The sequence below is a fragment of the Carassius auratus genome, unplaced genomic scaffold, assembly GCF_003368295.1.
Source record: "Carassius auratus strain Wakin unplaced genomic scaffold, ASM336829v1 scaf_tig00027603, whole genome shotgun sequence".
NCBI lineage: Eukaryota > Metazoa > Chordata > Actinopteri > Cypriniformes > Cyprinidae > Carassius > Carassius auratus.
In genome coordinates this window covers 63,106-80,286 of record NW_020525608.1, presented here as the reverse complement: position 1 = coordinate 80,286, position 17,181 = coordinate 63,106, and the positions used below count along the sequence as shown (strand labels likewise).

Here is a 17,181-nt window from a genome sequence, read left to right as displayed (position 1 = left end):
AGATTCCAGATTTTCAAATCTCGGCCAGATATTGTCTGATCCTAATAAACCATACATCAATGAAAAGATTATTTATTCAGCTTTCAGATGATGTATACATTTAAATGTAAAAGAATTGTCACTTAAGACTGGTTTTGTGGTCCAGGGTCACATATGTTTTTCTAATTTGGATAAGAGGTACTTTGGAAATGGAGTGTGCCTTCAGTACCTTAAGATGATGTCTATGTAAGCATCATACAAGGACAGAAAACATATTTTACATCTTAAAATAAAATAAGAGTCAGGTTACAGTTTCAGCATCTTGTTTATACAATGGTTGTTCTTTACAAAAAAAAGTAGAAAAACAGAAAAAAAACAGTGGCTAAAGAAGTGGACATTACCAAGCATTACATGTTACACAGTTAATATGAATAGCTCAAGCTAATTCCACATTCTTTCCTTAAAAGTTGAACCTCACAAAGCTTGCCTGGGTCCTATTTCACCCCCAAATAAAACAAAACATTGAAAAAAATAAAATAAGATTCTGCATAAATGCTTTTTCTTCAATGTGGCATGACAATTAAGCAACCCCCCACCCCCCAAAATAAAAAAAATAGTAGTATTTGTTATACAGTCTATTATAAAAAAGAATATAATGTTTTGATTTTAGGGTGAATTAAGACAGACATGTTTTGTGCAGTGCAGATCATATATCCATTTTACAGTACAAAACCATGATTCTCCAAAACCTCCATCCAGAAAAACTCCACAGACTAGCTGACAAACAGAGAAACATCGACCTAATTTATCCACTAACTAGCTGTAATGGTACACATGACATGGCTTCATCACCTCACTTCATCTAACAGGCCTGAGTCCAGGTTTCCTCGTGATGATGTAAACACAGGGTACGTGGTGGTGAGCACACTTCCTGAGATTTGTGATTCAGTTTCTGTCTGACTGTGATAGGGCTCTAGGAAGAGGGCTGCTCAGTGTTTTTCGTGTGGTTCTGCGCCCGTTTCATTCACAGCAGGAGAACTTGTAGGATTGTGGGAGGAGCCGTTTAAAGGATGCGCCTCACAGGACGACTTCTGCGTTTTGATTGGTTGAGAGTCACTAAACGCTGCCTCCTTTCCCTCTTCTTTGGTCTCTTCTTCTACTTTAACATCGGTCTTGCAGTTTATTTCACCAGCCTGCTCTTTCTTCTTTCTTTTTTTTGGAATGGCGTGTTTATTCTCCTCTATTTTCAGCTCCTTCACTTCCTTTTTCCAGGCTCCGAATGGGAGGATGTCCAGGTCTCCGCCTGAGCTTTCACACACCGTTGGCCCCGCCCACTCTGGAACCTCCAATCCCAGCAGCTTCATCAGCTGACCCACGACCTCGTCTACATAGCCGTGGATACGCAGGTGGGCGTGTTTGTCCTACAAAAACAACACGAGAGATCTGAACTAATACAAGAGTTTTCAAGCTGTCATTCGCTGAAATCCATCACACAGCTATCGTGTGACTTCAGATGTACCACTGCTACTTGACTATTGTTTATCATGCTTTTTTTAATTACTTTCTGCGTTTTACAGGAGAAAAAAAAAAAAAAAATCACAGGGGAAAAAAAGTGAATGTTTACATTTTTTTTTTTTTTTTAAGAATGAATGGATCAAAAGTAACAGTAAAAGACATTTTTAATTTTACAAAGATTTCCATTTCAAATAAATACTGTGCTTTTCAACTGTCTAATCAGCAACGAATCCTGGAAAATGAAATACATCACACTTTCCACAAAAATATGAAGCAGCACAACTGTTTTTAAATCAACTGGAGTAATGGTGCTGACAAATCAGCGTTCAATAACATTTTACACCATATTCACATTGAAAACAGCTATTTTAAATTGTAATTGAAATTGTTTTCACTATATTTTTAATCAAAGCAATGCAGCCTTTGTGAGCAGAAAAGACTTCTTTCAAAAACATTAAAAATCTTACTAACCCCAAACTTTTTTCTTGAAAATTACATCTTTTTTCTTTTTTTCCCGTCTGAGTGAAATACTAATTTACTTTGAATAAATGCACACTTTAATCAATCACAGCAGAGTCAGATTACCGACAGACATAACGAAACAACACAAGAAATGTCAAATTCTATTTCTCTACAAATTAAGCTGCTTATAATACCATAAACTCTCCCTCCAAAAATCTGACACGTGGAAGAAATCACATTGCATGCATGTCGGGCTTTGAATTTGAAACTAGATTTATAAAAAAAATTAATCCAATTTGAGAACTGAGAAGTTGACAGGAAGTAGAAGCAATGAGGTAAAAGCGGCAAAAATAACCTTCAGAAGAAAATGAATCAAACATGGGCATATATCAAAACGTCTACAAATTAATAGGATGAATCCATTAAAACACATTCCAGCCACACGATGAGATCAGAAAGGAAACGACAGACGAGTTTAAGAGAAAATCCAGCCGACTCTTTGATGAAGCTGCAAAGCTTCTTAATCAAAATTGTTTTAATACTAAGCACGAATGGTCAGACGGGGTTTAGCGCTGCTGTGCTTTTGAGTAACACTAATCTGAGCTTGTGTTCATAGATTTCAAACTGCTAATTGTGTTTGCATGTGGGTCAGGACTAAGAGAAAGACACTAGTAGTCCCCATCGACTTCCATTGTATTTCCATACTGTAGAAGTCAATGGGGACCAGCAACTGCTTGGTTAATTCCTTTGTTTGTAACTTAATTTGTTCCTTGGTTTTAGTAAATTGTTACCATGTTGTGCTAATTTGTTCCCTCATTTTAGTAAATGATGGCCACGTTGTACTAATTTGTTCCTTTGCTTTAATTAAATCAATAGGGAACAAATTAGAACAATGTGGCCAGAAACATTTTAGTTGCTTACATTATTCAAAACATCATCTTGTGTTAAACTGAAGAAAGAAATTAATGCGGGTTTGGAACAACTGTAAATGGTTGAGGAAATGTTGATAGAATGTTATGGTGCAAATTCCTAATTTCTGGTTATAAATATGTTTTTATCTGCATGTCATTTGTGATGCTCTGGAAGGCTCTTATGTTAACCGAAGCTACATTTATTATTTACTAATACAGTAAAAAAAAAAGTTAAATGTTAATACAATTTAAAATAATTGTTTTATATTGCAAAAGATTTTAAAATGTAATTTATTTCTGTGATCAAAGCTGAATTTCCAGTATTATTACGCCAGTCTTAAGTGTCACATGATCCTTCAGAAATCATTCTAATATACCGATGAAGTTTATCATGTTGTGTTGTAATGTTAATGGAATGTTGAAAACGGTTGTGCTGCTTCAATGTCACATCTGAGCAATTTTTAATGCTGAAAAAAAAAAAGATTTGAAATGAATTTGAAGGAAGCGTTTCATGAAAGGCGTGCGTGTTGGTGAGACGTACATGTTTGGTTGGCTGAAGGTTGACTATAACCAGCTTCCCTCCTGAGCGTTTGGTAAGAAGAGGCAGATCTCCGCTAGGTTTAATCTGAAGAGATGTTCCCAGCGTCAAGGCCAAGTCAGCTCGCCTGTGAAAAGAGACGTGGAGCATCAGCTTCTGGATCTGTTGTTCTTTTCTCAGAATCAGTGAATAGGTGCCGCTCACACGAGTCTTGGTCTCAGTTTGTTCACATACAGTCATAATGCACACATTAATGTCAGCTTCTGCATTCAAGCTCTTTTTAACGCTCTGTTCCTGCTTCATTAGGACCAATAAAAGGCTTTATTCATGACTCCATAACCTTAACATTATACAGCTAATAAACCATTCATCACAAATATCCTGTTGTACTGATCAGGTTCATTGTGATTGCAATCATCATCACATGGTTCCTTTGTTGATGCAAATCAGTATCATTATTATGCAAAAACCTGTCAAGAACATGTCTCAGTTACACCTCACAAGAAATTCCACACAAAATAATTAATTAAATTTAATATCTGTAACAATTCAGAACAATGTATCTCATGTAATATTTTTTTTTACAGCCTTCCAGTGTTATTTTACCATTATCTACTAACATATAATTTGTTAATATATTAAATTAGCTTTTATTTTGTATTGTCGTTATAGCAAAATTTTTTGTAAATGTTTAATGTGGTTTTTTAGTTTTTATACAGCCTCTATCCAGCTCTATTTTTGCTCAGTTTTAGCAATTAAATCAATATTAAACTAATATTTATATGTCAGATAAACATTTCTAATAGTTAAAAAAACAACACTACACCTTTTATGGCATTTTACATAAATATATACACACACACAAAACATATTATCTTAAATTAGTGCTTTTAAATGGTGAATCACAATTAATCACATCCAAAATATTGTTTATAAATTTACATAGATCCTGTGTGTTTTGTGTATATTTATTATGTATATATAAATGCACAGACATTCATTATATATTTTGAAAAACATTTTCATGTATATATTTATATAAATGGATATTATATATAAATATTAATTGATGTTATATTTAAATATTTTAAATGTATAAACTTATTTTCTTGAAAAAACATATTTTCTTAAATATATACACGCATATGTGTGTATTTATATATACATAAATATACACAGGACACACATCATGTAAACAAAACTTATTTTGGACGCATTTAATCGCGATTGATCTTTAAATAAAAAAATTCTGAACACAATTACACAAATAAAATACACACATTGCGATACTCTTTAATTAATAAAAGGATGCACTTTTGTTTTGTATAATATTACTACTAATAATAAATTAATACATTTAATTAATGGCCTGGTCACTGGAATTAAATATATATAGACACGTCTGAAATAAGCAGAATGGGTCACAATGGTTGACTAATCAATTGTTGGATGGCTAGTTGATTTTATTATTATTATTTAATTTTTCATTCACAAGTGTTGAACTGTTTGCTATCCTGACATTGCAGAAAACAACACAGAATAGCAACAGCGGTGGAGAAAAGACTGTAAGACATTCACAGACCTGAAATGAACTGTAATAGCCTCAAAGCTCTGCATTTTGCCATCACCGTTTCTAAGCCTGTCTGAAGTCGCTTTATAGCTGAACATCATTAACTTTAAAGTATACTCTTCAAAAGAACAATACTTATGTTTAATTGATTATACGTGAGGAGATAATTATCCTGTACACAACATAATGAAAATTGTTACTCTAAAAGCTCCATTAATTCCTCATGAACTGCTAAGACCTAAGAACAGCTTCCTAAATGCATGACTAAAAGGGATTGACCACAGCATCCAAAATTCAGAAGAAGTGAATGATTGCAGCAGGCAAGAGACATCTACAAAAAGAAACCACCAGTGACCTCAGACTGTGAGAGAAAATTGAAAGAGTGAAACAGCAAAAGTGAGAAACAGAAATCTTCTTTAAGTCTGAACTGGAGCTTGTAGGTGCTTCATTGGTTTTCGAATGTCATGTGGTCGTGGGAAACTCATCGGTGTCACGCTATCAATCTCCGTGTGCTGTGCCTCCACTGTGAAACCTATAGACCAACTTTTACCTAAAACGATTTCAAAAGATATATCTGTAAAGCTGTGGTCACCTTTCAATTAATTTATTAGCCAATGAAAAAAAAGTAGTATTATGTCACTTGCTCACCAATGGACCCTTTGCAGTAAATGGGTGCCGTCAGCATCAGAGACCAAACAGCCGGTTATAACATCACAATAATCTACAAGTTATCCAGTCGATCAACTAATGTCTTGTGAAGTGAAAAGCAGCATGTTTGTAAGAAACAAAACTGCTCCATCATTAAATGAGCAGGAAGCGATTTTTATTCTGAAACACTGTTGCAAGTGGATCGAACTGAGCACCAAAATACACTTGTATCCAATCAGCAATTCGTGGTGGGGGAGGTGCCTGTGTTGCACAGCATGTTTGTGAATTTGGGGGCGGAGCTTTCACAATAGGGGTGTGACCTTTAAAATAGAGGTGTGTTTGTTTTGGTGATTTCAAATATGAACAGTGTTTCTGAGAAATTACTTACTGCACTTTAAATTCAAACTCTTGCTTCTATTCAAAATATTGCTTTCTCTGATTTTCTGAATCAGGAGAGCAATATGCACAGATCAAACACTGTTTACAAGTCAAAGCGGTTCTAAATAAATACATATTTCTTGCTGAAGCATTATTGTGGACTTGATTATGTTTTTATCAGCTGTTTGGACTCTGACGGCACCCATTCATTCTGACGGCACCCATTCACTGTAGTGGATCCATTGGTGAACAAGTGATGGAATGCTAGATTTCTCCAAATCTGTTCCGATGAAGAAACAAACTCCTTGCCATATTGGATGGCCAGAGGGGGAGTACATTTCACTTTCTGAGTGAACTACTCCTTTAATAACACACATTCCAATGTTCAATGTAAACTAGGAAACAGTTATAGTAATGAAAGAGAAACAAGCAGCTTTGTAGTACTGTGTCCTAAACTGAACTCCTGACAGACTAAAACAAAAGATCAAACATATTATATTCAATAAAATCACTGGAGGGACTCAAATTGTCACTGTTGTGCATTACAATAAAGAGCGCTTTCTACTTCCAAGGTCACATTTCTCTTCTTTCAAGCTCCAGTGGGTTTCGAGAGCATGTGGAAGCCCAGAGGACAGAGGCAGGTCAGATGTGCAGCAGGTGTTGTGAGATGTTTTGTATGCGTGTGAGTCTTGTGAGACTGCAGTAGGTTCGCTGTAATATGATTAAGATGGATCTGGTGCTGTTGATACAATGATCAAGACTGAGCACTCCTATCTATTTATTAGCCCTGAAACTGAAGCAGTTTGAAGTCATTAAAAGTTTTGATTTTGTTTAACTAAACCATCTGCATGCAACACATCAACAAGCTTGATGGTCAACAGCGTTGTACAGGAAGTGAGATTAATCTGATGTACTGATATAAAGTCCATAATCTATCATTTGTATAAATTATGTCAATAATTCATGGTAGTTTTGCAATTTCTTAACTCATGATTTACTGCTCTGTACTTCCCCAGGGACTTGATCGGCATGGAACTGAAATCGCAATCATCGTTTCTTTCCTTCTGTGACGTTATCAGAGTAAAACTATGATTTTTCTTGAATGACAATTTGTTTTTAGATGTGTCAGGAACTAAATTTTGTTTGCTAAAATGAATAATGATGGATGGATAAATAATTTATAATAAACACAGTAAAAAAAAGAATTATCCATTTTGATATCAATGTACTTTTTTTTATATTTTAAGTTTTGAACCTTTCTTTTTTTTTTTTTTACAAATATTTCTATACATGTTATTGTATTTTAGTCTAGTTGATGTGCATTTTATTTCAAGTAATCAAAAACAAACAAAACAAACAAACAAAACAAACAAACAAAAAAAACATTCCCCCCCCCGGCAATCAACTAGTCAAAAGTTATACATAAAAAACAGTAAAGTTAGTAATAGCCCTTGATTTGCATTTCCTTAATTCACCTGTCAATCACGAATCTTATTTTAAACCTGTAACTGCTACTTGTCTTGTTTTTAACAAGCACCTATATCTTGATTTGCTATATAATGGCTGTCTCGCTGTATTGCTGAGCACACTTCTCTTCCTTACCGACATGCTTCATCAGCTCTATTCAGGTCTCTGTCAGGCAGTGAATCCTCCCAGTCCAATACCGTGCTGATCAGTTTCCCTCTGCAGAAACACACACACACAGAACAGCTCAGGACAGGCACAGAAATCTGAAGGGGCATAAGCGCAGGGTGCGTGCTTCCTACTATTAATAATAATGTTTTAAGTACAGATACATCAGACAGAGGTCTTTGTGAGTTTCATCTTGTTGTACGGTTTTCATCAGTTCATGAACATTGTGTTTTTAAGGCAGCATGTGAACTTTAGAAACCAGCGCATCAGTGTCAATATCAATTACCTGTTTGGACTAGTGACTTGCAGTCTTTTGTAAATACCAGGGCTATTATAAATAATATAAATAAATGATAAATTCCCTAATACATTGTGTGCGCATGGCATGAATTTCTGGCTCCCACAATTATCTAAAATCATGATGGACGTGTTATGATCCATTGCTCTAAAATGGCACAATCACCTGCAAGATCGGAGTCCTCTTGAGCGCGTGACATCGCAGTAGCGTCCGGTTGGCTTCAGACCCATCACTCCAATCACAGTGTCCCGAACATATTGCCTGAAACAGCCCAGGGCACAAGTGCTTATCGCGGTGACATTGGAAGTACCTGCACACTACCCCTTGCCTCCTTCAATAGAGATTTGTGCGAGTGATCAATACTGATAAATAACTTTATCTGTTAGACACAATGCTATGATGCTCATATACAATCAATAATGCACACGTTCAATGTAAAACATGTAGTGTGCACTAGAAAAATAAACCTGAATCAATGTTTTTGGAGACTGTAAATTCAAAGACTTTTCTGTAAACAGATTTAGTTTTCTTCATTTACCTGTTTCTGCTCAAAACTGGTGGGATTATATTTTGTGATTCGATTTTAAATCAGAATTTGACAAATAAACAGCAATGTTTTGAAAGTGTTCAAACAGCACCAAGTCAAAATGTCTTACAGTTGATAAAAACTTTGAAGATATTTCAGCCAACACAATCCAAGATCTAGATGAGTATGTTTCTTCATGGGAACAGATTTGGAGAAATCAGCAATTGATCCACTGGAGTGAATGGGTGCCGTCAGAAAGAGAGTCTATAAACAGCTGATAAAAACATCACAAACACAAGTGGTGTGGATAACTTGTGGATTATCAAGTCTTTTTCAGGTGATTGGACTCTGACGGCACCCATTCACTGCAGAGGATCCATTGCTGAGCTGATGGAACAATACAGTACATTTCTCCAAATCTGCTTTGATGAGGAAACAAAGCATTTTTATCTTTACAGACTAGCCCCATTTATGTCCACTGGAAGTCAGATTTTGTCTTCTAATTAATATTATTAATTAATTGATCTTTTTTTTTTAAGCAGGGACAAATGGAAATAATGTTTGTGGTAATGAACCACAAATGCTTTTGACTGAGCTTAATCTGTAATGAACCCTTGGCAACCAGTAACACAGGAACAAGTTTAAAACAGTCCTGAAAGTCGTGTACTGGTTAAACTGCATCAGGTGATGTGGTTATTCTTGCTCTTGACGTGTGCACACAGACTTCACGAACACGTTCAGAGAACAATTACATACTTGCCACACTTCTCACATTCTTCAACAAACATGTTCCCGTGCAGCTCTGACAATCGATCCCTAGCAGATACAGAGAGAAGTAAACAAACCCAATCAGAGCAGAAGAATGAGAGAAAAAGAAGCAATTGATGAGAAAATGATCACAAATGACTGAGGGTTGTTTCTATCTATTCAAATCAATATTTTAGTATAAAATATATATTATAAGATTTATTCATATTTTTAATTAGTTTTTATTTTTATAAATTTTTATATATTTTCTTTTTAAAGTTTTAGTAATAAGTTTGTTCGGTCTTTTCTTATTTTATTCATTCTTACCAAGTTATCATTTTAGTACTTTATTTTTAGTGAAAAATATAAAAGAACTGAACTAGTTCTTTTTATATTTTCATTTACATTTTTGTGCACTCATTTCTTTTAGTTATGACATTTCGATCAGTTTATATACAAATCCGTGTTATTTTATTATTCATATAACCTTAAAGTTTTTATTATTATTATTGGATTAGTTTTTAAGTGTTCTTTAAGATTTTTTTTTTTTTTATGTGTGATTTGTGTTTTTGTAATTTCTATTAGTTTTGTCATTTCCATTAAGCCTAGTTTATTTCGAAATCACTGTTAAGTATTTTTCATATACTGTTTTATTAATATTAATTAGTCATTTCTGTTTACGTCATTTCTGTTAATTTAATAAAGTTTTAAAATATGAAAGTTTTAGTTATTTTTAAACATCAACTAGAATAAAAAAATAAATATTTCCTTCCTTTCCTTTTTTCAGTTACTGTGAATTCTTATTAATTAATGTTTAAGTAATTTAAAGTTTTCTCTTAAGATAGTTTTATTTAACAATAATAAGCCTGACAAATAACAAAAGAATAAAACAATACATTAGATTATGACTGAGGGCTTTTAGTTAAATCTACCGGAATAAAATGTCAATATCCTAAACTCAACACTAACAGCTTCAAGTAATTTGCCTAGAACAAGACATGCTGATTTCATTTGTTTGTGTAAAGAGAAAATTAAAAGAGCTAATTAACATATCATATCTGACATCACAGGCAGGACAGAGGTCAGAACTTAAATCCAGACAGTATGAGAGACATGGGACCGACATGAAGCCAGCCAATCAGACTGGATGTTTTTGTGTGTAAAATCCATCATTACCTGGGGAAGCCGGAGCGCAGGTGAAGGCCGTCTACGTTCTGGCTGATGAGGTATTTGAGGTGTCCTGTCCTCTGCAGCTGCAGCAGGGACATGTGAGTCAGGCTGGGACGTGCGTCCTCAAACGTGGTGTTAAAGTGAGGCGTCTCGCCTCTCTCCTCCATCGTCCACACTCCTTTAGGACCTCTGATGAACACAAACAGCACAGAGACAGTCTGGCTCATATCCTGAAAAATCGAATCTTTTTGATCTTTTGAAATATAAGGCTTGATGTACTTTGAAATCATACTGTCAGTTTCAAAACTCAATTCCTATCATAAAATTGATAAAATCTATAAACGAAGCAAAACTACAAAAAAGATCTAGTTCTGAAATATGTGCACAATCATATTAACATGCAAATGTATGTTACCATTTAAAAGTATGCATCATGTTTTTTTTCTTACAAACTGTATATTTTATTCAGCAGGAATGCATTCAATTGATCAAAAGTGATAGTAAAGACATCTATAATGCTAAAAAAAATAATTTAATTATTATTTTTTAAATCATAGAATCCTTTAAAAAAAATCGTTTTACAGTTTACACAAAAAATGTAAGCAGCACAACCGTTTTCAACACTGATAATAATCAGGAATGTTTCTTGAGCATCAAATCAACATTTTAGAATTATTTCTGAAGATCATGTGACACTGAAGACTTGTATTTTAATATATATATTTAAGTAGAAAACAGCTATTTTAAATTGTAATCATATTTAACAATATTACTATTTTTTTGTCATGTATATTTGAACATATAAATGCAACCCTGATGAGCAGAAGAGACTTCTTACATTTAAAACATCTTACCAACCCCAAGTTTTTGAACAATGGTCTGTATAGATACTATATACTAAACATAGGGCATGGTGTCAGAAACATCACAGTCATAGGATAGGTTTGATTCCCAGTCAAAAGACATGATAAAATGCATACTTTAAAATGCGATGCATGATCATTTAGATAAAAATAACCATGAAATGCATAGATGCAAATTATTCTAGAATTACATTGCATACTTGTGTTGCCTCAGGTTTGAAAATGATTATATAGAACTGTTTTTGGAGCAAGAAACTAGTGAACTTCAGGAAGAAAGAACTAAATGACTTCGTCTCCTTTCGGATCCTCCTCTCCCTCTGTGATTCAGTGAGCACTGCTGAGTAGGCTTGCCGTGATAGACGGTGTTTCCGGTTTAAAGCCGTGACACCGTCCTCACTGTCGTTTTGATTTTTTAAGTATTTGTTTTTTCTTAAAATATTTATTTGGATCAAGTTAAAATAATAATTATTAATGATTTAGTTTAAAAGAAAGCATACACTAGAATGAAAAATCACAGATCAGCATCACCACGTCATCTCTTCTCCCTGTGATGCATCTCGTTAAAGACGAAACATTGGCCACATCGGAAGAGGACGGACAAATGACAGCCAACCTGAAAACCAGAATCGTATTTATTTTAAGGATGTCGCACACCGGACGAGAAGCACAGCGCCACGTCTTTAAAATTCGATCACATTGTTTTCTATGGTGTTTCAGCATCTGTCCGCTGCGCCCAGCTACGACTCAGGACGCTGTTCAAATTCCTGCTGTGCTACAGAGCAGCATCGCCATAGTTTTATATTAAATTAGCTGGAAATTGAGCTTGTGAGCATCCGGTGTGCGATACCTAGCGATGTCCTAGACGCGGTGCAGCGCTTCTCCTCTGGATTTAGACGAGAAATATTAAGCTCTGCCAGAAGCAAGCCGGCAGCTCATACTGGTCACTACGCTTTCCAATATGAGAGTGAGGAGTCACGTATCGATTTGGGATATCGAGGGGAGGGGCTCTGTACCATGATGACAACTCCTCACTCTCAATAACTGTGGATGGAGTTACTATCCACAGGAACGACACAAAAGTTCACTTGAACGGGCAGAAATCTCTCTCGTGCACTTGGGAATTTGTATCAACACACACACAGACACACACACACAACAGCCAATTCTGATGAAATCTGGTTTGCTTTTTCATGCTTTCCTAGTTACACACATGCAGCGGCTTTCCCTGCACGACTTATCAAAAGTTTTCTGTTCTTACTAAACTTGGATAAGCGCTTACAAGTACTACATAAACCCCTAAATAAGTCCTATCCAGACTTTAGGCTATTGATCAAAGTCTTGTACACAAGAGCTTATTCTGGCCATGAATCACGCACTTAGTCAGAAAGAGGGCGTCTGACTGACACGTTAGCCGTCAAACACAATTAGCTTTTCATTAATGTGGCATTTGGAGGAGTGTAAATCTGAAATCAGATGAGAATCTTGTCTGCTTACTCACTAAGTGTCTATTTTGACCGTCTTTCAAAGACTCAATGTCAAAAACTTAGATTCTGATGAGTTTGTTTCCCGGTGCACTGATATAAACCTGTGCACTGACTTTCTGAAATAGAGTCAAGCCGAGCAATCAAATTGGAGATCAACGTTTGAGAAAGCTCTTGACATTTTCTGTATGCAATATGCAGGCGGTCAGTAAACAGTCCTTGGGCACGCAGTCTACATATGTCCCAAGTAAACTCTTCACTATGCAGTATGAAATTGAAAGGAGATTCCTGTGCACTGCTGTTTAGATGAAAATGCCTGCAGAATGTTAAAACATTCAACCATGAGAATGTGTCAAATGGTTCCCTTGAGGCAAGGCTAGAGTGAGACTGTGTCTGTGTGAATATTAAAATAATAGTTCAACTATAAACACAAATTCTACACTCACCCTCACATCGTGCCAAATCGTTCAATAATTTAATTGCATTTCTGTTTAATGAAATACACTTTATAAAACATGCATTGATTATGCATTTTATTTCTTGCAAACATTTTGAATCAATACTACCCTCTCAAATGTTTAGGGTTAGTTATTTTTTTCCCTAAATCAATACTTTTATTAAGCAAGGGTACATTAAAATGATTAAAAGTGACAGTAAAGTCTTCAGGTGTTCTTATGAAGATTTCATATGAGAGAACACAAGAGAAAAATATGCAGCAGCCATCGCATCAAACACGTTTCTTCTGATAATGAGTCAGACGAGCCGACGGAATGAAAAAGAGGGGAAGAAAGGAAGTGAAAGGAGGAGAATAAATGTAACAGGTGTCACTCAGTGGGACATCAGCACCTTCTAAAATTAAACCTCCTCCACACAGTTTTAAGCAATTAAAATGACAAACTAGCAGAAGGTGAATCCAAGAAATTCATGGAACATTAAAAATGTGTACATCAAACACAAATCTTAAAGTAAACCAAAGTGAAATGAGGTCAACTCAGCTCAGCAGTGTGGAAAAGCACTACACACACACACACACACACTACTGAAGAAAAAAAAAAAACCTTTTAAAAACTCTAACTGAAATAATAAATATATGTTGTCGAGGCTAAATTTATAATTGTATATTTAGCTTAACTGGATGTACTAAAATAAAATTAACTGAAATACATGTATGCAAATATATATGACATATGGAATATATAATGATAATATATATAATATATATAAAATAATATATATGAAAAACAAAATGAAATAAAAAAAAATTCAGTGTAAAACGCCTGCCATATTTCATCCCACATTTATAGGAAAAAATTTATACAATTTTTTTATTAATTAAATAATTAAATATTCTGCATACAAAATGATTGTCATTTTAGAAACATTACGTTTATTATTATTATTATTATTATTATCATTATTATATTTTATTCTGATCTGGAGATTATCCCCATAAAAGAAAAGAAAAAAATCCCAATTTTTGGTATGAATCAATAAAATATAAATGAAATACTCAAGGTAATTGTTAACATGTAAAAACAACTGTGGATATAAGATAAACTGCAAGAATAAGGCCGATTATCATTGAGATGAATGAAAATTACTAAAAAACAATCAAGCAAAAATCCATACACATAATGACAATGAGAACTGTCTGTGTACATTTTTTACCTGGGGATAAAAATGTCCAGAAAAGGAAAGAAACACAAGAGTACAGCGCTTTAGGCCTTACTCAGGAACGGCCCAAGAACAGAAAACACTGAGAGTAGAATTATCATTCATTTATTCTTTTATCAGATGTGTAAAAGGTTATCTGAATGTTCTTTCAAAGTAACGATTTCACTTTTTCTTTTGATTTGGTTTTGTGACGTCAAAGCCAACATTGGAACAGAATCGAAGCATGCATCTCACAGATTGGACAGTCAGGCTGGGGTCAGAATAGCATGCCACCAATCTTTTTAAGTATCATTTAAATGCTATTATAATTTTTAAAATGCTACTATATATATATATTTTTTTTTGTATTAATGTTTTCATTTTGATTTGTCCTAGCCATTTTTTATTAGTTTTTAAATATGTATATAGTTTTAATTACAGGTAAATATGTTCTAAATGTATTCTAAGTAAATAAATTTATAGCTTTCATTTTCATTTTACTTTCAGTTAACTAAAGCCTATAAAAAAAGTGCAATTTTCTGAAGTTATTACATGTATTGTGAACATAAAAGAAACTTGTAACAAAGAAATGAGAGCTATAAATAAGTCACGATTTTCAGTGAATTGCTGAACTATATGTAAAGCAAAAAAAAGTGAGACTGACTACTTTTATGGTGCTTTTTCTGAGAGTCACAATCAGCCTCTTTCATGGTTTGAAAATTGCAGTTTGGAGCGCCATCTACCAAAAAAACAGATGAACAGCAAGAGTAGACTATAGTTCACCCCAAAGTACATTTGTCACCCTCCTAGATGTATGTGACTGTCTTCTTTCAGAATAATCCAATCGGAGTTATATTAAAAATTGTCCTTGCTCTTCCAAGCCTTTTGCTGAAATATTTATAGCTAGACAGTAAATGTTACATGTAGAATTTTAACTATGTCTATTTTTATGATAGCACTGACTGTAAAATGACTGTTATTATTTAATTATTTTCCTTTTTAGTTAAGTGAATTTAACTTCCACTTTAAAAGCCTTATTTTAGATTTTAGATTGCAATGTCACAGAATTAGAATGAAATGTGATTATAACCTTTTTTGCACATTATATGTATGTGTGTAAAAATTCATATCTCTGTATTTTTGGCCAATTTGCAATATACTGTATATATTTAGGTATTTTCATTTTTGTATTTTGATAAAAAAAAAAAATGTATATATATATATATATATATATATATATATATATATATATATATATATATATATATATATATATAATTAAATTTAATGCATTTAGCAGACACTTTTATCCAAAGCGACTTACATTGCATTCAGGCTATACATTTTATAAAAATTATTATTTTTTAAAATAAAGTTCAAATTATTAACTTTAAAAGTATATCAATAATGCTAATAAACGCATCCATGAAGGTCTGTCTGCAGTACCTGAAGTCTGGGATCCCTGAAGATGTGCTGATTCCAGCTCCTGAATGCACCACCATGTACTGTGACTCCTTTATCCACTGGGCCAGTGTCTCCACTTTAGTCTTAAGCTCCTCTGGGCTGTCGAACTCCTGCAAACACACACACACACACACACACACACACATCTGGTCAGCTGTCCTTGTACTAGGGACTCCCCACAGGCGTAATGATTTTACTGTACTTTCTTCTATTGCCCTACAACTAAACCTACAGGAGCCTTTCTGCTTTTTTACCCATGGGGACCCCAATTTATGTCCCCATCCTGACATGAGTCCTCATGAGTCTATCTATCTATCTATCTATCTATCTATCTATCTATCTATCATGGTTTACTGTTTTTAAAGCACATATACATACAAATATATAATATGCACACATAACTCATTTATATTATAAATACGTTGAATAAACGTATACTATTGTTTTTTAGTTATAACATTATATCAATCGATAATAGCTCATCTGGATTCAAATTAATGGCGTTGCTCGGCAACCATAAACAGTCACACAGTTGTTGCCTGTCAGGGAAAAAAATGTTTTGTTATTAAAATGATTGTTATTAAAAAATATATATTAAATTATTCAGTAACTCCTGTGGTTTTTATCATATGGCTTCCTCCACTGTGGTATAATCAAAGTACAGAATTCATGTTTTTATAATTAGCATATTCATTCACCGACTGCCTAATATTTTTGACTAGGTTTATTTGGTAACGTTAGCGAAATGAACCGTGCAGTTATCATATTTACACACGTATGTCTACAGAGACTGAAAAGCTTTACATATGGAATAACAGTACATTTCGTAGGGCAAATATTAAATATGACGCTATTGTGCACTAAATTAAGCTAATTCTAGCTAACTTAAGTTAGCAGGCTAACGGCAACAAATGTAAACATCACCTCCGGGAGGCCGCAGATGCCTTTATCCGCGTATGGAGAGAGTCCCGCGGCGTAATTCACAGACATGACTCACTTTCTGGCTAAAGGGTAAGTTCAGCAAGTCAAAGAAAGAGTTTGTGATCTTCCGAAACCGTTCAATCGGTTTAGTGTGTTGCTCGGTTGTGTCTAGACGGGATGCAGCTACGACGGGAAACGAAAAATTAAATTAATTTTCGACCAATTAGATTGTATTTTATTAACGTCTACACATACCCCAAACCCAAACCTACCCCTTACGATAATGAAAAAAAAACAGTAATTATTTTTGTCCACTGGTAAATAATACGTTGTATTGATGTGCGCATGCCCAGTAGCGCCATTCTTCTCTTATTTTAATGGCGAGTTGCAATCATTCCTTGTCAGGTTCATACCGCCACCTTCTG

At 34.3% G+C, this 17,181-nt stretch overlaps 1 protein-coding gene across 2 annotated transcripts; it reads right to left on the bottom strand.

Annotated features, from left to right (window-relative positions):
- Positions 1-285: 285 nt before the first annotated feature.
- Positions 286-17,137, bottom strand: sirt6 (sirtuin 6). Of its 2 annotated transcripts, XM_026251540.1 has the most exons (9): positions 17,029-17,137; positions 16,760-16,939; positions 15,818-15,945; positions 10,381-10,563; positions 9,214-9,273; positions 8,097-8,192; positions 7,604-7,684; positions 3,409-3,532; positions 286-1,400 (listed from the first exon to the last, which is right to left on the bottom strand). In XM_026251540.1, the coding sequence occupies exons 2-9, from the start codon at positions 16,823-16,825 to the stop codon at positions 969-971; spliced, it is 1,170 nt and encodes a 389-aa protein (XP_026107325.1). In that variant the 5' UTR covers positions 16,826-16,939; positions 17,029-17,137; the 3' UTR covers positions 286-968. The 2 variants fall into 2 exon arrangements, with proteins under 2 accessions (XP_026107325.1, XP_026107324.1); XM_026251539.1 differs by having other exon boundaries at positions 16,760-17,136.
- Between the last annotated feature and the right edge of the window lie 44 nt (positions 17,138-17,181).